At 50.6% G+C, this 21,641-nt stretch overlaps 5 protein-coding genes across 5 annotated transcripts; 4 read left to right on the forward strand and 1 right to left on the reverse strand.

Annotated features, from left to right (window-relative positions):
- Window positions 1-4: 4 nt before the first annotated feature.
- On the forward strand, window positions 5-1,550 carry N7458_002253 (putative transcription factor Rap1; the record flags this gene model as incomplete). The annotated part of the gene is made up of 4 exons (XM_056905636.1): window positions 5-85; window positions 138-229; window positions 289-529; window positions 600-1,550. 4 exons carry the CDS (start codon window positions 5-7, stop codon window positions 1,548-1,550), a joined length of 1,365 nt encoding a protein of 454 aa, XP_056769743.1.
- A 364-nt stretch (window positions 1,551-1,914) lies between these two features.
- N7458_002254 (uncharacterized protein) lies at window positions 1,915-2,999 on the reverse strand (the record flags this gene model as incomplete). The annotated part of the gene is made up of 7 exons (XM_056905637.1): window positions 1,915-1,933; window positions 1,989-2,014; window positions 2,080-2,482; window positions 2,543-2,622; window positions 2,683-2,725; window positions 2,783-2,927; window positions 2,993-2,999. 7 exons carry the CDS (start codon window positions 2,997-2,999, stop codon window positions 1,915-1,917), a joined length of 723 nt encoding a protein of 240 aa, XP_056769744.1.
- A 369-nt stretch (window positions 3,000-3,368) lies between these two features.
- N7458_002255 (chaperonin-containing T-complex subunit CCT5) lies at window positions 3,369-5,671 on the forward strand (the record flags this gene model as incomplete). Its single annotated transcript, XM_056905638.1, has 10 exons — window positions 3,369-3,378; window positions 3,538-3,586; window positions 3,693-3,786; window positions 3,839-3,922; window positions 3,984-4,273; window positions 4,334-4,982; window positions 5,046-5,183; window positions 5,246-5,426; window positions 5,484-5,572; window positions 5,627-5,671. 10 exons carry the CDS (start codon window positions 3,369-3,371, stop codon window positions 5,669-5,671), a joined length of 1,629 nt encoding a protein of 542 aa, XP_056769745.1.
- Window positions 5,672-9,383: 3,712 nt separating this feature from the next.
- On the forward strand, window positions 9,384-9,740 carry N7458_002256 (uncharacterized protein; the record flags this gene model as incomplete). The annotated part of the gene is made up of 1 exon (XM_056905639.1): window positions 9,384-9,740. One exon carries the CDS (start codon window positions 9,384-9,386, stop codon window positions 9,738-9,740), a length of 357 nt encoding a protein of 118 aa, XP_056769746.1.
- An 8,195-nt stretch (window positions 9,741-17,935) lies between these two features.
- On the forward strand, window positions 17,936-19,787 carry N7458_002257 (uncharacterized protein; the record flags this gene model as incomplete). Its single annotated transcript, XM_056905640.1, has 2 exons — window positions 17,936-18,029; window positions 18,115-19,787. 2 exons carry the CDS (start codon window positions 17,936-17,938, stop codon window positions 19,785-19,787), a joined length of 1,767 nt encoding a protein of 588 aa, XP_056769747.1.
- Between the last annotated feature and the right edge of the window lie 1,854 nt (window positions 19,788-21,641).

Genomic DNA, 21,641 nt, shown 5'->3' on the forward strand with positions numbered 1-21,641 from the left:
AGACATGTCGAACATCTTCGGAGGGGGGAGATTCTTCTTGTCCCACGCCATCCCTCAGCGCACACAGTTGAAAGAAAAGATCGAGGTTCGCCCCACTATATAAAGACGCCGAGGCTCAAGTGTTGATATCTATCTAGAAGCACGGCGGGAGCGTTGTTTTACTGGAGAAGGATGCTGATATCATTCTTGTGGATCATTTGAGGAAGACACAAACCCACCCTCCCAATGCGTATATTCACCCCATTCCACAAAGCACTCTGACGAGAGCCTTACTCACGTCTTCTGCAGGCTATCATACCAATATGTCGAACAATCCATTTATCGTGGGAAGTTGGAAGACCCTGCAACCCATCGGGTCGGTCCTGCCGCGCCCCGTCCGATGGGCGCATCCAACATTCCTACGAAGAGCACCAGGAGAAGCTACACCTTAGAGGACGATCGGATTGTTTTCGACTGGCTGTACCCTTACGAGAAGTCCAAAGGTGCGCCAACGCACGGCAATACCATTTACAAGAATCTAGCTGAGCGAGTACGTTTTGCTCCTGTAACTCTTTGAACGAAGGCAGTCGGTTCTAGGACGTACTAATACTGAATCACAGTTCCCACATCATACATGGCAATCCTGGCGAAGTCGATATTTGAAAACTTTGCGCGGAAAGCCACGCCCAGGAGGAGGGATCCCCAGACCTGACCTTGTGTATGGGGGTCCTGAAGCAGTACCCCGGTTTGGACCACTATCACAGGGCCCCCAAACGCCCGTGCAATCTCCAACGCCTACTGAACCTCCTACACAACCAGCTTCAGCCCCCAGCAAGCAGCCAAGTCCTCCAGCAGAGTCTAGTACGAAACGAAGACTGCCCCCCGACTCGTCGCCCCATCAACCCGAAGAAGCCAGTCCAGCAAAGAGAAGGCGGATAGACGTGCCAGAACAACCTCTTTCTACCACCCGAACCTCTCTGAATCAACCTTCCCAAATCATAACACGGCCACTCAGAACGCCGCCTCGAGGACCCCTCGGGAAACATACAGACACGTCCGGCCCCGAGCCAGACCCCGCCCACCATCAAATCTCGACAATACCAGCACAAAGAACTATCATAACCGAGACCAGTGAGGTCACTAAACAAACGGTGGATCCGCTATTTCAGCATCTACCATTCTTCCCGTCGAGCTCAGAAGCTGAAAGTGAAGACGACGAGGAGGAGACAGAAGACGATGACGGGGAAGATAGCGACCCAGAAGACTATCCGGACATAAGCAGCTGGGTTCAAGCCCAAGTGGCGAGAGGCGCTGATGTGTCCATCGTACTTGACGCTCTACGTTATACCAGCATGGAACCAGCGTTGGCCAGAAAACTGCTGAAAATCCTAATGGCTGGCAATCCAGTTCCTGAGAATATGCGTGGAGTATGGACGGAGGAGGACGATCAATGCTTGGAAAGTCCAAATGCCCGCGACGTCGAGCGGGTGACCAAGAAGCATGGTGACAGACTTTTCCAAGCTCGGTGGGAGTATCTCGAGATGGCTCGAGAAAGGGGATTAGTTCAATGAGAGTCTCAAATATCACATGAAGTTCACTATCCTGCAGACGAAGTAACGGTTCAAAGGAAACCTAAGATTCAGACCCAAAAAATCAAGACCGTAGAAGTCAGTAGACCACAGCCCACTGGTACCAAGAGACACCTTATCGCACGCATTATGGATCCCCTATCCTGGAGAACAAGAAAAATCATTGGCATTCGTCGCCTATCCTACATTGGAAACCCCGGCTCTGAGATATGAAAAGAAAAGACCCAAACTCCGACGAGCTCCGCTAGAAAGAAAATATTCACTTGATTCTTCTTTGAAAGAACCTGTCCATAAACCCATTCGGGCTTTGCTCGCTCTACACGAGCTATGGAATATGCTGGCCCGGTCAGGTCTCCTTGAAGACTCTGTAGAAAAGTTAGCGTCAATAACTTATTGTAGAGAGGGCTGGAATGAGCTTACAAATGATTCTCGTAGAATTGAAGCATCTAGAACCCATCGGACCCATCATTAGTGTTCTACCCCTGGGTATGTGTCGTTTGATTAAACTTACCTGGCGTGGGCATCTGTCATAGCACATTTCAAGTGCAACACGAGAGCGCTTTCCATTCTTCCACAGCAGGAATGCAAACAGCATCTTGCTATCCTGGTCCCTTATGATGGTGTCAACTTTCTCCAGTTGACTACCCCAGTCTTTGCCCTTTGGCGTCCAGCTGAGGTCATCTTCCTCACTGTCCGCGGCCGTTTCTGTGGGCGTCTCCTCTGTTGCAGGCGCTGAGGATTTCCGGTGTCGCTTGTGCTCGGTGGGTTCGGCGAATGCCGAAGTCTCCTTGGTCTTGCCCATCGACTTGCGTTTGCGACCCGGTCCAGCCTTGGCGGTAGGTTTTGGAGCGTTCCTCCTGGGGCGTCCACCGATCTTCTTGTAGTACGCGTCCAAGATTGCCTTGGCGCCCGATCTGTAAACAAGCGTAAGTAGAAGCACCGTATCATATGTTGAAAGATCCACTTATACGCACTTCAGGGATGACTCAGGTTCCCAAGTAAGGTCTTCTGGCTCATCCCAGCCTTTCCACTTCACGAGGAGCTTGAATGAACCCTACGTAATTGGTTAGAGCAAGTAAGCAAAACAAAGAATTGAGAAGCCAAGGCGACTCACATCGTCCATCCAATCATGGCGCTCAATCCTCTCAACGACATACCTAGATTATGTTAGATTTTCAAGCCCCAAAAAGAGCTCTTCGGCGTGCGCGACTGACACGTCCTCTGCCTCCTCCTCGTCGTCATCATCCTCTTCGTCTTCGGCATCAACCTCATCAGCATTGTTCGCATCATCGGCGGTGCCGTTCTTGTCATCGAATGGGATGTCGCCGGACTCCTCGTCGGAGATGTCCTCGATGGGAGCTGTATATCGACAGGTCAGCTTGTGCGCACGCGCGAAACAAGATCAACACGGCGCATTCACTCACGCGGCATGTTCGATCGAAAGGGCGAGGCGAGGTGAAGAAGTTTAGAAAACAGCTTGTCGGTAGGAGGATTCTACCTCGGGCAATTGCGATTGAAGAGCCAAAAGCCAAGGAGCGACACCAGAGCTCGAGAGATCGCAAGCTTATCGGGGTTAAGAGTTGAGGGCGCGTGAGAGAAGCTGGAAAGGCGGAAGGGTAGCGCTATACCGCTTTGGGGAACCAGAATTTAATTTGCTGTGAGCCCCGGAGCTTCACCCCTCTACATCGCTGCTGTGGGAACAAGGACCTGGTCGACTTTGTTCACTATTTGTTCTCTTTCTTTTCTCTCATTTCTTACTTGGCATTCTGACCTTCTGCCAGGTGGCACTCCACCGTCAAGATGGCGATGCGTACGTACTCCCTGATCTCTTTCCGGATGCCCCTCAATGAACCCCCGTATCGGTGACTGACCGTGACTTGGGATCCCAACAGAACTTGATCTTTCTCAAGGTAATTAGCGACGAGTATTCTCAAAATTACCTTACACGGCCGTTAACATCCTGGGATAGCCTCGGTGTTGAAGGATGAGCAGGGCCGTCCGTTTATCGTTGTTCGCGAGTACGTTCACCGACACCCCATCTCTATCCGCCTCCTCGTTAGCAAATTGGGCTATCTCGAAGGCGTCAAAGCATAATTCTGACTGGTGGACTCTCTTAATTTACAGTCAAGGAAGGAAGAAGAGACAACATGGCACGGAGGCTGTGAAGGCACACATTGTTGCTGCCAAGACGGTGGCCAACATTGTGAAGACTTCTCTGGTATGTCCTTTGAAGTTATGTGGAGTGAATGGTATCTGACCGGATTCAATAGGGCCCCCGTGGCTTGGACAAAATTCTCATTTCCCCCGACGGCGATATCACGGTCACCAACGATGGCGCAACTATCCTCGGCCAGGTTCGAGACCCCCTTTTACATCAATCCCGAGCCGGCAAACCGCTAAATCATGGACCAATAGATGGAAATTACCAATAACGTCGCTAAACTGCTCGTCGAGCTCTCCAAGTCACAGGATGAGGAAATCGGTGATGGAACAACAGGTGTTGTGGTTTTGGCTGCTGCCATGTTGGAGCAAGCTGCGGATTTGATTGACAAGGGCATCCACCCTATCCGGATAGCCGACGGCTACGACCAAGCTTGCGAGATCGCCCTCGCAGAGCTTGACAAGATTAGTGATGAGATCCCCTTCTCACGCGAAGATACCAGCAACCTGCTCAAGGTTGCCAAGACCAGTCTGGGCAGCAAGATGTAGGATGATGGCCCAGGTTTCCCCTGCCCTGAATTGATTTATCTAACCTCGTAATGCAGTGTTTCCAAATCTCACGACCAGTTCGCCAAGATCGCTGTTGATGCTGTGCTGTCCGTGGCCGATCTGGACCGCAAGGATGTTGACTTCGAATTGATCAAGGTGGATGGCAAGGTTGGCGGTGCTCTTGAGGACTCCCTTCTTGTCAAGGGTGTTATCGTCGACAAGGACTTCTCTCACCCCCAGATGCCCGACGAGGTTCTGGATGCCAAGCTCGCTATCCTGACCTGCCCCTTCGAGCCCCCAAAGCCCAAGACCAAGCACAAGCTGGATATCACCTCCGTTGAAGAGTTCAAGAAGCTTCAGGATTACGAGCAGGAGAAGTTTGCCGAGATGATTCAGAAGCTTAAGGACTCAGGTGCCAACCTGGTCATTTGCCAATGGGGTTTCGATGATGAGGCCAACCACTTGCTCCTTCAGAACAAGCTGCCTGCTGTCCGGTGGGTTGGTGGTCCCGAAATTGAGCTGATTGCCATTGCCACAAACGGCCGCATTGTGCCCCGCTTCGAGGATTTGTCCGCCGACAAGCTGGGTACTGCTGGCCGTGTCCGTGAGATGACTTTCGGTACCACGAGGGAGAAGATGCTGGTCATTGAGGAGTGCGCTAACAGCCGGGCTGTCACTGTCTTCATCCGTGGTAGCAACAAGATGGTACGCAAGCAATTGCTTGAATAAGCCGCGATATTGGTGACTTGTGACTAACCAAGCTCGCAGATTATCGACGAGGCCAAGCGGTCACTACACGATGCCCTCTGTGTGGTCCGCAACTTGGTCCGCGACAACCGCGTTGTTTACGGCGGTGGTGCTGCCGAGATTGCCTGCTCCATCGCCGTGGAGGATGCCGCTGTCAAGGTTCGTACATTGTCGCTACTTGACCATATGGTAACTGGACTAATCAAATTTACTCTATGCAGAGCCCTGGTATTGAGCAGTACGCTATGCGCGCCTTCGCTGATGCGTTGGACGCGGTTCCTTTGGCCCTTTCCGAGAACTCTGGTCTGAGCCCCATCGAGACGCTGGCTTCCATCAAGTCGCGCCAGGTCAAGGAGAAGAACTCCCGCCTTGGTGTTGACTGCATGCTGACTGGCAGCAACGGTAAGCAACTCCTGGTTCGTGATTTGGTGTATGTCAACTAATGCAGTCATTGTGTAGATATGCGTGCGCACTTTGCTATCGACCCTCTTATTGGCAAGCGCCAGCAGCTCCTGCTCGCTACCCAGCTTTGCCGCATGGTTCTCAAGGTACGGTCATCTATGTGTCTTCCTTGACACAAGCATAGGCTAACATATGTCTAGATCAACAACGTCATTATCTCTGGCGATGACGACGCCGAGTTTTAGGTTACCCGCACATATTTCTAATGCCCTCTAGACGGCACTGGAGTATCTGGTCCGGTGCGTCGGCTAAAAAAATCTGATGATCCTGGTTGGACTCCTATGTAAAACATAGTCCCTTACATAGAATTTTCCGAGTTGCAATGAGAAAAGGGTTTACGATCTCTAATCCTCCTTTTTTCTTGGTTTGTGTCTGATCGTAGATATCCATGACCCCGGCCTAGCTTGATCACGTCCCGGTGGCGATCTGAAAAGACAAAGTGAAACATATGCTTCACCGGTATGAATGCGTACGCAGAGATCTATTTTTTGGCATCTGAGCAACACCCGATGATCGCCCGACTACTTTACGCAATCCAGCCCTAGCACGTTCACTCCTCTGATCGGCACATGAAATAACTGACATGGTGCCACTCACAAGAAAATCGAAAAAGAAAGAATCCTTTGAAGCAGACTCTCGATCTCGCACTTCCCTACGCTGCATCCATTCCACTTGACTAAGCCTCGGCGATTTCAATTTTGATGAGAACTTGTGCTGTCCAGCTAGAACATTCGCTCACGAGGGTCACCTAACATGCCGAGGAACAGAGGACAGGACATACCAACATCCCCTTTCGATCATCCATTTCTACTCTACCTACCTCGGTCAGTTATCTGAACAGGTTGCAGTCTTTGTTTTTGGACTATAGGTTCCCATGGTCCAAGACTACGTAACTTCACAGTCTCGTGAGAGTTTCCTTCGCTGTTGTACTACTTTGATGCCAAAATGCAGATCCCTCGGGACTTGCATTATCTCACCACCGTCCAAAAACGTACCGTCCAGGATCTTGAATTCTCCCTACACGGCTTCTTGCGAACTTCACATGTCACAGTTGTAAATCTGTCATCCTTGTCCGTCGTAGAACCTCGTGGGGATCACCTGCGAAAATGACGTCGCTGGAAAGGGGTACCTGCTTCTTGCCGATAGAAGATAGCATGCTCTTCCTGTCTATGGAGAACTAATATGAGGTAATATGTACTACACATGCCGGATTGGGATCGTGGTCAGTGATGCGGTTAACGGATTAAAATGGCTCGGTTGATACGGCTTCTAGGTGTGTATGTATGCTCAACGAGATTCTCGTGCTGAGTTTTGATATACTGGCTGTCCCGCGTAAATTATTGGATGACTAGCGAATGTAGTATACTCTTTGAGCCTATGGGAGTTTGTGGAATACGAGGGGATGGTATAACCATAAAATTATGTCTGTTGACCAGGAGGCCCAAATTGCAATATCACGAGAAATACAATCAAAGTAGTTCAACCATACACTCTGATCAAATGACCGTCCAAGTCGTCACATCTTGAGCATCTCCATCTAATCCAGGTCAAAGATGTTTGACAGTCCTCCTCTTTTCAATCGATACCGTCAAGTCAACTGGATACAGAGACATGGCTCAATCGGCCCGGGCAGGTTTCACAACGCGTGGAAATGCGACCCCAGTTCCCCGCGACTCGTGGTCCGCAGAGTTCTAAACTCTGCGATCCACTGCGGCTCGACAGTGGTCAAGACAGGATTGGGTTGTTTGGAGTTCCCGTTTCTGTAACCTCTATCACGGCATGTGAGGAATGATATTGATCTTTTTGCCTTCGTGGAACGGATGGGTTCATCAGTGAGATTGGTTCGATATTCGCTGGACATGGTTGTTCCCTATAGGTCTTTCAATGGTATATTCCCTTGTGCTAGTTTAAAATACACTCATCCAAGAATGTGTGGTTAAATCATAGATTGTTCTAGATTCATTTGGAGTGATCGGATGATCCTCGGCTGTCTGGCCCCCAAGTCTGAGAAATATCGGCGATCTCAACTCAGCTCGTATCTTAAAACACATGGCTGAGTTGGGTAGTATCTGAGACGCAAACCTTGCAGAAGTATCACGAGATGGGTAAATAAAGAAAGCTGAAATCTGAAGTAGATGCCTTATTTTGTTCCCGAACTTCTGCATCATTGCAATCTATATTTAGTCTGCAGAAATAAGAGGATCGGCAACCGCGGATGAATCTACATTTACTGTCTGCCCTGTGGGTGGCCCAGTTGAAATGTAGGCATAAATGCAACCGGTAAGCGTTACCACGGGGAGAGACGGTCATCTCCAAGACTTGCATGAAGAAATAGTTTGGGTTGAAGCGCCGGCATCTGGTCAAGATGCAAACTCATCACTGCGGTGTGACAACACTGACAGGTACCGGGCAAATCTGATCAAGGGAGCTTTTTCGTTGACGGGATCAGGATTGAAATTTGTAAGACCTGGCTTCCTAGAAATTCTTGCAGCTGGTTTGATGTCGATAACTGTATGACCCTTGGTGGTTCTAGACCGATGCAGCCAGGCAATATGGCTGTCTGTAGTTTGTGTTTCAAAGGAGACTACCGAACCGGTGGTGGAAGAATGATTTACTTCTTTCCTCTGCCTTTTGCTATACTCATGGTCAGCCACTTCGGATCATCGACGTTTAGGCGCGCAGAGCTAAGAGGCCAATATTATTCCTTTTGCAGGGCGCACTGCGCGGTTCAGATGACCTGATGTCGTGTAAATGCCCCGGACCAGGTGAGACAGGGAGAAGAGGAAAAAGGAATGATAGAGTCGAATACAGCAAGAATACAATAAGGAAGTAAATCAAATCCTTGAATGGATTTCTCATAGTCGTATTCAAAATCTAGCTCTATTGCTTAGTGTGCTCCGTGAGGCATCTTCGGTCATCAGCCTCATTGCTGCCACAGCCATCCGACCCGCCTCTGCTCACATGGACAGGGCCGATTGACGTGGTCGCCATCTGTTCGTCGCAGCGACATCGCAAGATATTTCGGGGAGATTTGCGTCTTACTCGTGACGGTCAATCTTTGCAGAAGGATAATATCATCGACGTTTGCTGGTTTCTCCATAAGCGCCTTCTAGTAAGTGCTGAGGTCTCGAGGGTCACCAGCACTTTCTCTTTACCGCCGCTTCGGGATATCGCTTGGGCTCGTCACACGACGACGAACCTGTCAACCGTGAACACATCACCGCCCTAGTGGTCGATCGCTATGAGGACTGTTTACCGTCACATTCTGGGTGTCGATTCTCGTTGTCACGTCAATAGGGCACAGTCACCCTGGCATACTGCTATGCCTCTTTTCGATGGCTTGGGCGAGTGGTTCGTATGTAATCGTATTCTCGAGATGACAATACATCCATCTCCTGTTTCGATCTATTCCGATCGAAGGGATGGGATTACGAGGTTAGGTTTCATTACTCTTTGTGTCAGGAGGGTATGACAGATATGTATTTGTTGAGGACTAAAAGGACTAAAAGGGTTGGATCAACAAATTCGTTTATTGGACGCAGCCTGATCCTCCCATGCTTTTCTTCCCCGGACTGTTGCCCCCACTCTTGACAAATCTCTCCATGGATCCAGTATGAACATCCAATATATATTGTGTTAAGCGATATGGACTATATTTGGCCACTAGGATAATACATACGGAGTATACCATTCAAGTCAAATTTCCACATATCATTTAAAGTGGCCTAGTATCGGAGGCCGGGGCTATCATTCCAAATTCATAGCAACGCCCGTCGAAGAACGAATCCATATCTGGCAAGGTATTCTTTTATCCAGTGATTTAGTATCACCTATCGTCCAGTCCCCCCAGCAGATGCACGAAATAATATATTGAGGCAGGAACGCCATAAGCCGTTCATGGCGCAAGACCGACCCCCTGACGCATTTCGCGCCCAGTGGTTGGCGGATAAATGGGAGAAAGAACGAAATGCTCAAACAGATAATTGTTCCGACACACGCAATCCATCACAAGCTCCGGACACCGACGAAGACTCCGTCAAGCGTTCCAAGTCCTTTCATATCCAATATCGCGTGTATGCTTTACCCCGTACCCCATGCTTACCCCAGCATCAAAGAAATCCACCCAAGGCAACCGCAGATCCCAGCGCCGCGAAGTCGCTACAAGCGAACATACCCAACCACAAGCCCAAAAAGCGGCACCCAGAGCCACCATGCAAGCAGCTCAACTCGGACGACGACACAAACGGCACCTAGCACTGTGGTGGCGCCGGTAATTCACCTTCATTCAACCTTCTCCTCCTAGAATTTGAGTCTCTGCCCGAGATCGGCCGCCTTCCAGGGGCGACCGGTCTAGATCGCTGACCCTGGGAAAGCCTCATGACCTGGGGGCCATGCCGCGATCAGCAAACAAAAGACAGCTTCCTTGCATCCCCCCTCCATCGGACCATCACACAGGCAGCGCCAGTTCAGCCACGATCACACCAAGATAGGTCGGATCGCGTAGGATTCGAAATGTCTTTGATCGCGAGCCGCTGCAGCCGTCCAATGCGAAAAGGGGAAAAAAAGCAACGCGACCTGTCAGAAGATGCTGTAGCCGCCCCAAACAAGGCCGACCGCTGCATATGGTTTGACACCGCCCATGTTCTTGGGGCTTGTGGTTCTATTCGCTGGCCTTGCATTGATGTATCAGCCTACAGCTTATCACTAATTATTAGGTGCTCGAGGCTTGAATCGGGGGATCAGAAGGCGCGAAGGGTGATCTTCGGCTGGGGCCGTTCCCCTGGTCATTAGGTCAGACTCTTAATTTGTAGGGTCCATGACCACGCTTTTCGTATGGATTTTATCATGCTGTAAACCTCGGGGATGTGTGGGGAATGTGTGGGGAATGTGTATTGAATATTTTGTTTGTGACCGATGCAACGATACATGTTGGCAGGCTGTTGTAGATACTTCTAATGTCAAGTCGAGTCCATACCAGTTGGAAGTTGTGTGTCAAAACTCCAAGATATATATTGATAGGTCCAACGGCATACATACCTCGCCATCACTAACCGAACTTGCTACTCATCTGTTGGATATTTTTACAATTATCAGACATGAGCTCTATAGAGTATTTCGTTTTCATAATTGTTCAAAATATCTCAAACTTTCATAGTACAAATCCCTAGTATCAATAAGAAATCATTGACAATGATGAGGTGGCTGAAGAACACAAAGAAAGCACAGCAACGAACTCACTAAACAAACAGACCTTGCACAAAGTACAGTGCTTCCAGCACGACTTTGGTCGAGCCTGGCATTATGGACCCACAGGATCGGAGAATGCGAGGAAGGCATGCCCAGCACTCCCAAGTGTCTGGATACTTTGATCGACAGGAGGAAAGGGGAAGCACAGATTAACTCGCATAGCGTTACCCGCATCCGAAACAAGGGAGGGAGTAATCCAAATTTCCAATGTCCAAGGCCAGATGGGACCTTTGACTGGTATGTACAAAGTCTGAAGACAGGATTGAGCCTTTCCAGATGACTTTGGTTCAATTATGAACAGAATTGGTAGTCCTCGTACCAGATGGGCCTATAGCTCTACGGGGTAGGCGCGCTTGAAGCGGAAGAGGTTAGGAATACTGACATGCAGGACGACCCATGTTCATAATCACCCAGGTATATCGCCGTAGAGCTTGGTAGGTGTTGTGTTACACTGGGTTCAAAGTTGTTACTAGACAGCGCTAGAGGACTACCATCAATATATGGACCTGATAGATTGTAATACATGCGGATCACATTAATATGCGACAGTATCTGCAAGCTTTATAGCATTGACAGCATGAAGTCTTAAAAAACTTCTTCACAGAGCCATGGACTTGGTTCGTAGGTGCGATGGAAAGAATTGATCGTCCCGGATATGCAAGTCCTGCTTCCGGCTGGACTGCAGGGCTCGGGGAACCCCATCTCCGTTTCGACCAGTCCCACTCCCCCAAAATACACTGCAGCCAGACCGTCTCCATTCGAGGCGATGGGCGTTCTGGTATCTCGCCCTGTGGGAAAAAGAAATAACACCAGAGGTCACAAGGACAGTCATGGAAGCAGATACATCAATTTCATCATTTTTCACGGACAATATCCCCGTAGCCAAATCCTTGTTTACAGGTTCAATTTACACTTTCGAGGCCACGAAATGATAGCCCGGCCATGGACACAAATCTTTAAAGAGAGAGAATGACGAAGGTGGCCCCTGGATCGACTATCTCCCCAGAGCTCATTGGCAATGGCTCGACGGATGATTGACTTCTCGAGATCAACGGCTCACCTGACCCGTGGGTCGAAAAAAGTATGTAAAACAATGCACGGCTTCACTCCCGTCTTCCCCGGACAAACATCCCTTGCCTTGCCGAATCAGCGGGCTCGGGGCGTTCATACTTGGGACTTTCTTTTCCTGGTCCGCTATGTCTGCCAGATGGACTTGAGTTACAGAGGGTGTTATTCTGTAACTTCATTAAGATTTTCCAAGAGGCTCTCGAATGCCAGCTTTTCTGTTCTCTGGTCCCTTGTTTGCATTCGTAATCGCCAGATCCCTGCCTTGCCCTTCTTTGTTGCCTCTGGCGCACATGGTCGCTCCAAGGGCTGCCCAGGGAAACGGGATGACACTAGGGCCGCTTCGCTTGGAAATGTAATTTGCCGTTCAGGTCTGACGAGATACAAAGAGAGAAGCTTTCCAGGGCGTTTGCTAAGTGTATACAAAGCCCAATTTAAGACTCGTTTTTGCGTTTCATAGAATCTCTAGTCAGCTATAACGTAAACAAAGAGAGGCGGCAGTGAGAGTATGCACTGTACTACCCAGTCGCTCTTTGCTTTTTAGCCCCTTCTCTCCTTCCTCTTTCACACTTGAGCCTTGCCTTGCATTTTCATCGCGTCGACAACGGGCATATCTTTGGTTGGTGAAACTCAAGGCGTATTGACTTTATCGGCGTTGCGCCGGGCACGGTTAAATCTTGACCGCGAGCCTGCAACAGCCGTCAAGACTTGCCGTCGATGTTAGTTTACGGGCGTGAAGCGCCAGGTATCTCAGACTGAACGTCTTGGCGGAATGCCTTATCCTGCGACAGTTGAGTGACCTCGCTAGCGCCCTATCAAAATCCATACCACGCATAGAGGTTAATTATATCATTTGGCTAACGCCAGCCACATACTCCGACGATCCATACATATCAGGCAGAGTATGGTGATCGACGATGGTCCAGCTCTACAGCCGCGTGCTGAGAGGATGCTGTCGCGGCCAGTAGCTGAACGGGACTCGTACAAGAGTGCTTTGAAGGATGATCTCACGCCAAACATATTGTATGACGGGGTCGCCCGGTGCGCTGGAATTGTGAATCGTGGGGGATATCAAATTAGTCGAGGCCAGCTGACATGGACCGGCCCACTTCACCCGCTTTATTGGAGCCGACCGGTACCTGCCATCACAACCAAGCATATTGACTATCAGCCAATAGATATGCTGTACTCCATAAAATACGCAGGGCCAAGGCCGTCATCCTGTGGCTGTCAGAAGGCAAGGCGGATTAGCCATGTATAGAGAATATGGTCGTCTCGGCAGGTCAGCTCGGAGCCAGAAGTGGACTCCGGTATAGAAAGACAGCAAGTCGGGACGTCACAAATGGCCAAGGGGGGCTTATCATGTGACGCGTGCTCGTGATCTTGCCACAGTTCGGAGTCTTCTCCACTCGCCCACTTCCCTTTGCCTGCTTCGCCCACTAAGCATCTTGTCCCACTCGGAATACACGAGATTATTGTACTGGACTGTTGTATACAGACAGCAGCCGTACGCTGTACTGTACAGAACACTGCTTTCCGCGGGGGGCCACATCGTCCCCGCAGGCATGATCGACGAACCGAAGCGCGCTCCTCGGCGACTTCCTTCAGAAAGTCAGCTGTCCACCTGTACCCGATCTACTGTATCTTCTGATCCACGCCTCGGGCCTCACTGGCAGCTTGCGGCATTGGTGGCAGCTCTCTCGACATGGGGTCCTCCATTACTGTTACGTATGACTCCTGCCACCCTTCCACCTCGGGAAGCAATCTTCCGGACTAGTTTCTTGAACCTCGGCTCGAAATATTGCTAGTGCGAGCGAGCGTACGAGAAAGAGCCATGGATATTCGAATCCGAGATTGAGAGCGTGACTTTCGTTGATTGCATCCGACAGTCCAGGGTAGCTACTCCTTAGTTAGAACGTGTGTCAGAGAAGCGTCGAGAAGACGAACCCTGTTACGCTACTAGGGATAGTTAATATTGGCAGCCTTCCTGGACAGTTCCTAATTGTTTAGTGGGAGGTGGATCCCCGTTCAGCCAGCGTTGATCGGCCGGCCCCTTCTGCAGTACATACTGCAGCATCAAATTGCCACCGTCTGGTACCACCCGAATTATAGACATGGTGAGATCGAGAGACCTCTGGCTGAGTCGATGGGCTTCTCTGCCGGCTTGTTTCTGAGGTCATCACGACGAAGCAGGGCGGCGATCTGAAGGGAATCAGGGCAAGGGAGCTGTCTTTTGGCCAGGAAGAGATGGTAGAACCGTCATGATGGTCAACCACCATGGTCAGCCGCTTGACAGCCATGCTGCTGCACGGTGAAATGCTTTGCAGGCTGTGGGTGCTATCGAGAATCGTGTCATACAGTAGTACATCCAGAGAAAAAGATTTGATGACTAGAGGGCTGTTTGGACGAATCAGAAGACTGGCTCGGGTAGATGGGCAGTAGAAAGTGTACTATGTGAATAAACTCCGCACTCCATATGAACCATGATTGATTAACTCGATTCTTGCCATATTCCGGCGGTTCGCTAGTCTTTGCCCCGGTTCACCGGACATCTTGAAGGGTCGCCAATATCAAACGGCGAGCCGAGTCCGCAACTCCGCGGGGGTGATGTGGAGCCGGTGAAGGTTTCCTGGGGTGGACCAACTATCAGGACTTCTGTGAAAGTCACCGGTACAGTGACATGTTGAAACTATGCATGATATTAGTAAAGAGTAGTACTACACAGATTCAATACATAAATAGTGGGAGTATATTGACAAAAGGCATATACAACCAGCCTGTGTACTCTTAGATCGTAGATGCTCGAATTATACCAAGCAGTGCATTTCTCCCCCGCAAAAGCTTCCTTGTCCTCCGCCCCACCAGGATCCCCAGATGACCCAGAACCACAAAAATCACACTCCGAAGAAGAGGCAACGCAGATGAGACTCCACATTCCCAAAGACCTCTCGTTTGACGTGGAATATCACCTGATGGATGAAACGTGCATCCTGTGCGACTCCACGCCCGCCACTCGATCGCCAGTAGCGTCGTCCAATCCCCCGGGTTAGGGGCGAAGCTAAGGGAAGGGGGGATCAGGGTGAGGCATCTCTAATCCTTTTTTCGGGCAGGGGGAAAGCAACGGCTGAAGTAATCTTCCTAGCCTAGAATCGTGAATTTATCTCCAGAATATTGTACAGACCCCGTGAACAATAATAGCCGGCTAACAAGGATGAGTCTCCAGGTTTAGTCCTTTGGTAGTGGCCTTCCTGATCTTGACCGTCGCATGCTGATCCCTCCGTCATGACAAAGAAGAAAGACAATGCCAGCTGGCAGACTCGTGACTACGAGGCTGTGACACTTGGGGACTACCGTGTACATGGAGTGTCCAGCAGGGTGACCAGGATGTGGCATCTCGGGACATTCAAGATGCGAACGAAGGAGACCATCATCTAATAGCCGATTTACCGCGTTGAAGTCCCGTAGTTTGTCTTGAGTTTTTTGATTTGGATTTAGATTTGGCTTTGACATTTTGGCTTTTTTTTGTTCTTGCTGACACGTTAGTTCTCATCCCAGGCTCCCAGGTGATGCCTGGCTCGGATCAGAGCCTAAAAAATGGGCTCGGGCCTTGACTGATCGTGGCATGGAAGCATTACCTTGCACAATGGAATGTTGCAGAAGAGATCACGCAGAGAAATTACGGGGTTAGGCGAATATACACAATACGAAAGACCTCATGGTGAGGGTGATCTTCGGAAATATTGTACAAGTTCCCCGGGAGGTACAGTATGTATGCGGTTTGCCTAGAAAGCAGAAGAATATTCGAACTCGATCGACTATCCCTTCCTGCCGGGTAATAATCGCTGGGTGCGGCTAGTACTTTGAATACTTCCACTACCGCATTTCAGCCGGCATTTTCCACAGGGCACTAGTGGGAAAAAAGGAGCAGAGAAAGGACTACTGTACCTATGGAATTAGCCTAGCAGATCATAACAGGCAGATGTCACGATTAAAGTCATCCACTTTTGACACTAGGCTCCGGAATATATGGAGAAAAAACCTGGGGGTTGACGGGTTGGCTCGCCATATGGAATTACCCTGAACAGTCTATTATTATTCGGCTGTTGAGGCATCGGTTGTTGAACCAGCGGCTTAGGGTTGCGCACATCCCACAAGCAGCTAATCAGCTAATCCCAAAGCGAGCAGGGGAGGCCGTCCTCCGAGAATTTGTGACCATCCCAACGTGGCTTGGGGGAAGATCTCGAGGAACGGGACAAGGCGATCTCTCCTTGCGGACGGCGGTGTTGTCCTTCCACATACTTCGGTCCCCAACCCTCCCCCAGAAACAGCCCAGTCCGTGACGAAAATAGCTAAACCACGAGATAGACAGTCTTACAGATTACAAAAGTCCTTATTCCCCATTTAGATATTTGGTATGTACTTACTCCTCCTTAACCTAGGTCGGGCATGAGTTGTACATAGAAATTTTCACAATGTCGAGGAGGATTCTTTCTTTCCACAGTGGGCGAGTCAGCCGGACCGAGGGTTGCTAGGCGGCCAATACCAGGCGGTGGGACAATTCATCGGTCAGTCGGCATGGTGGTTCTGTCTAGGATCATTATGGGGATTGATCAACGCCATTCAAATTGTACGCGTTAGCTATGGTGGCGAGGGATGATTGTTCAAACGACCTGGCGGTGGCGTGGAGGATTGGACAGGGAGGCCTAGAACAGAAAAGGACCTCCTTTGTTATTGAGGGACTCCTTTCCTAGTAGAGGTCATTACCGAAGGTGCATCTACTATTCTCATACCATCCTTGTAAATATGATTTGATTTGATTTGATTTCGATGGGATTCCTTTGCTGATGTATTGGTTTGCCCTAGCTGGTCACAAGTTCCGATCAAATTTTGCAAAATCATTGTTCAACGTCAATACTAGGTTTTGAATACGGATCCGACGATGGAGGAGACCTCCATATAACCTCGACCATAGCACTCTATACTCTGTACTCTGCGAGCGGTCTCCGCTGTCCTCGTACCAGGTCCGGAAACAGACGAGTAATGTATCTTCGTCACGGGCGCAATACCCGCCCTTTCACCCTTTTTATTACCGTTCGGAGCAACTTCGGAAGAAGATGGGCCCTGGAAAATACACAGCGATGGGTTGTTGTGAACAATTACGCAGAGATACCGGGGGACGACCGATGACCCTCGCTGGTTGGTGTGTACGAAGCGTCAGACCAGAGTACCGTGGATGTACTCCGTCCTCCGTAAAGAATCGGGCCCCGTGATGCGACTGAATTTTCTTCACCGCCCTCGGCCTGTTGGGAGAGGGAGGCCTTTTGGCCAACTGGGATTTTTTCGGGATTTTTGACTTTGGGTTTATTTTCTGGTACGGAGGCCCGGCTTCTCTCCTTGTATTGTGGTTTTGTCACTCCGTTACACATTAAATCGATTTTCTTTTCTGTAAAACTTCCTCTTTGGGCCTTATTCACGCATTTTCCGATTTTCTTTTTTTTTTTTTTTTTTTTTCTGTCCCAATTCCCCCTCTCTGCGCTTTCCACATCCACTCCACCCACTGCCGCCCCCGTCATTCTTATTATCGTTCCGACTGCCTCTCCCCATCTCCTTCTCTCTCCTTCCCTCCACTCTTTCCTCACAACCTCAACTCCTCACCTCCCCCCGACATCCATCTCCTCAGCGCCGGGAACGCGTCAATCCCTCTTTCAAAGCGCGTTTCGCAACCCCGGATACTCTTCGCCTTCCCGACACTGACGATCTCCGCATCTCACCTCGGTGGCGCCCTGACACAATCTTGACGAATTCTCGGCCTCGCCTGGAAATCTCGATCCGACCACCCCCAACTCACCCATCCTTTGCCTCCACGCGTGATCCGCTGCATTCGCTGCCCAAGCATTCGATTGCAGCCTCTGGTGCCCAGAAACTTCGATTGATCCATCTCTCTGCAGCATTGTGCAGCGTCCAGACTCGAATTTCCAAGGCCCGTCTTCGTGACCGCAGATCCTTCGTGAACCCTCAACTCCAGTTTCTACGCGCCGTACGACCACTCTCGGGGAAGACGGCGACCCCGGAAACACCACTTTCACGATATCTCTCTCACTTGCAGCCATCCGAAATTTTGCTGTGGCGCCGTCACCATGCCTCTAACAACACCGGTCTTGACGGTGGACGCGGATAATATTCACAAGGTGGATACCGCAAATGCGCAGTCGCTTCATGGAATGTGGATGGGTAAGTTGAAATGCACCCGAATGTGTCTGCTGAACCGGGCAGATTGCGTTGAGAGTGACAGACTGACTCAAATTGACTGTTACAGTATTCTCAAAATGTGCCGACTACATGGACCAAGGGCGACGCCTGGAGAACTTGAGCTGGCGCCTTTGGACTCGCGAAACCTTTTGTGTCGAACACGAAAAATCAAAGTCAAAGAACACTACCATCCTGCCGAAACTGCGCTCCGAGGCGGCTGATCTTCCGGAGCTCTCCGCAAGTATAGAGTCGGCCGCGTCCGACCAAGCCGAACGCATCGAAGCACACATCAAGCGACCTCAATTCTCAGACTACCGACCTGCCGTCGTCCGTGAAGATTCCCTGGCCAGCCTGGGTCGTGGCAAGGAGAAGCACATCACCTCGCTGGACCTGGAGCGCATGGTCCTGAACATCAAAGAGCGGAAACAGTTGCAGCCACTGACCCCCGTGGTCCAGCCTGCTGCCCCCGTTGTCGACATCACCCCCCGACCCTCCACTCCCACTCCCACTCCTCCCTCCGTCTCTACTGCTCGACAAGTCCCAACCTTCCCTCGCCCTACCCCGCAACCCTTTCAGTCGACCGAGTCTTGCTCCACCACTGCCCCCGAAGGCAACGATAGTGACTCGACCAATGCCACTGCATCTGATACCAGCGTCTCTTCCTCGGGGGTTCTCCCCAGTCGAGCTGAGATGATCAAGTCCCCCAGCATTGTCCGCGGTTTCTCACCCTCGCACATCTCGTCCTCGTTCCGATCGCACACCAACCTGGCGGCCAACTCGAGTCCCTCCGGTGCCACTGTTCAGCAGCTCAAGCCTTCCCCTTTTAAGAAGAAGGGTGGCATGTTTACTCTGGGCGGATCTTCTGGTGACGATGATGAAAGCTCGTTTGAAGACCGCATGGGCCCCAAGGCTCCGCAGAATAACCCGACCGTTGGTGGACTGAAGCCGGCAACCAGCAACCCCAGCCCATCCAAGAAGGTGGCCTCCTTTAGCGATCACGTCGATACGATCCGACCGTCGAAAAGCCCCCTTCCCTCCGATGAGGACGCCATCGAAACGGACGACGAGGTCTCCGAGAGTGCCATTGAAGATGACGAGGATTCGGACTGGGAGGACTCAGTTACGGAAAGCGGCAAATCGAGCGTGGACGAGCGACCGGAGCTATTCCAGCGAGTGGATTCGCGCCCTAACCTTGTCTCTCGCCGGTCGCTCTTGACCATGATGATGCATCAGCCAGGGCGGATGCAAGGGAACGCGTTCCGGTCCAGTCCTGCTCTTCAGCGGTCCCGTTTGACATCGCCCCATGGTCCCTCCATCCCTGCCTCGCCTCCAGAGAACGACGAGGAGAATCTGACCATGCGCGGTCCCGACGTTCCTCGCTCAAAGCCCATCGTTATGAAGCCACCCAATCCACAATCCGTTGCTCATTCGCCTCGCACAACCCGCCGCAACATGCTTGCGACCGAGTTGACCGAGTCCCTTCGCCGACACTTGCTCTGGGAGCGCCAACAGAAGAGCGCGACCGCCAATGCCTTCCTCAAGCGCCGTCACACTGCGCACGATGTAAAAAATCTACAGGAGTACCCCGGACCGAGGGGACCACATCGGCCTACGGGCGCGGCAGGCCCATCTGCTTCCGGTGACAACCAGGCTCGCGATAAGGACCTTTCAAAGAACGGTTCTTGGACCAACTACACGACGGACTATGGCCCATGGGAATACCACGTCAAGGGCTGGTAATCCAAACATATGCCCAGGGTCTCGCTCGGACTTGCGGACTCGTCCGCCACACATTTCTCACACTTGATGTCTCGTCTCCCGACAATAGCGACTCTTCTTTTCGACACGATTATGATCATGCATTGCATCTAGGCGCATATTATGGATTTACTCTTTTCTACTTTTCACATGTCAACTGCTATGGGGCGAGGGGGGGTTCGGGTTCCAATCGGTTCTTGGGGGTTCGGTGTTGCAGCATTCAACTGGGCGTTGTCCCTCCCTGGATTCTTCTTTCTGGAGACCACCTTTTTCATTCTACTCTTACCATTCCACCCTGTCCGATCAGGGAGGAAGGTTATTGTGTGTCCCTTACGAATTTAACTCATGTACAGCTCAATATCCCATGTCCCATTATTACATTACCTTGATTCCCATTCCTCCCTTCCCACGATTCACTTTCGGGCGCTTGAAACGGTTGATGAAAACATTGGATTCTCTTGTCCTACATTCTTCCCCAAGACAGTGTTTCCCTTGAGCGTCACAATAAGCAGTCTCTACGCCTGCTTTTTATGGCTAGAAAGCTTTCGCACCAAAAAATGTTTCTACTCAAAAAGACATGTTCTCTCTCCATCAACGCAAGTTCGTATTTCCATCTGTAACCTCCCCAGTAGAGGGCTTGCATGAAAGGTTTAATCTCCCTCATGGCTACGACCAGGATTGAAGTTCATTTTGTTTTCTCTCCATTTCCTTTCTCACAGTTTTTTTTTTTTTGGCTTTCCCCGTGATACCAGATACCACGCGCTTGTCTTCCAGCTTTCCCCCCAAACTCGATGCTCCCTGCACAACTGCCAGGTAATCTTCGAGACCCATCCCGTGTACGCTACATACCCCATGAATACATCTTCCAAGCGCAAGACAAGAGACAAAAAAAAAAACCTCGCAATGGAACGCGAATTCATACCAACCTTGCTTTCCTCATGCATTGCCCTCGTATCGAACTCCCGCATGCTATTAGAGCCGTAGAGCTGTAGAGCACAAACCGCGCATACCCTTCATACCTCCCAGCTTACGTGAAGCCACTACCTGCAGACTCTCAGATCATGGCTGGCGCCATGCATTGGTGGTGAATTGGCGGTCTGGGCCTGGTGGAGGGGCAGTGTTGAAGGGGGGATGGCCTGGAGGCGTGGGCGCGGGCGCTGGAGCGCTCTGGAGTGCTGCAGAGCATTGAGCGTTGCGTTGTGGCTGGAGGTCTGGGGGCTACGGTACATAATACATATCTGGAGGACGTTTTTTTTTTCACGGAGGGATATCCCTGTTTCTAGCGTTCTTGCATCTTGCGGCGTAGGGGTAGGTGTATCATGTGGGATTTTTGGTTGTTGGGGTTTTTTGGCTTGGTGGCGCTGACACGTAGGAAGGGCTGGACCTTTGGATGGTTTTCTTTTTTGGTCTGGTCTGGTCTAGGCTTGTTTATTGTGGTGATGGGTGGTTATGATGCATGGGAGCTTGGGCTTGGTAGCTAGAGTAGTGTGTTTAGGGGGCTTAGATTGGATGTACGGTAGAGTAGAGAGGGGGTGGCGGCTTTGAGGTGTGGGTATGTAGTATGTACATACGACATACTACGTACGGAGTAGAAGATATCATATATAGGGGTGGATGGATGGATGGATGGATGGATGGATGGAGGAGGAGGGTATGGTACTGTAGTAGAGGTTGTGGGGATAGCATGTTGATAGCGAGATAGCTGGGTATGATTGTGCGATTTAGTTGGATGGTTTCTATTGTTACCTGCCTAGGTAGGCATGGGCCGTTTCATAGGACACCGAGGCATTGGCACTGGATATCTTACGTAGATCTGCTAGTGTGACTAGCTCGTCC

Source organism: Penicillium daleae, assembly GCF_028827525.1.
Source record: "Penicillium daleae strain IBT 16125 chromosome Unknown utg000002l_segment0_segment0, whole genome shotgun sequence".
Lineage (NCBI taxonomy): Eukaryota > Fungi > Ascomycota > Eurotiomycetes > Eurotiales > Aspergillaceae > Penicillium > Penicillium daleae.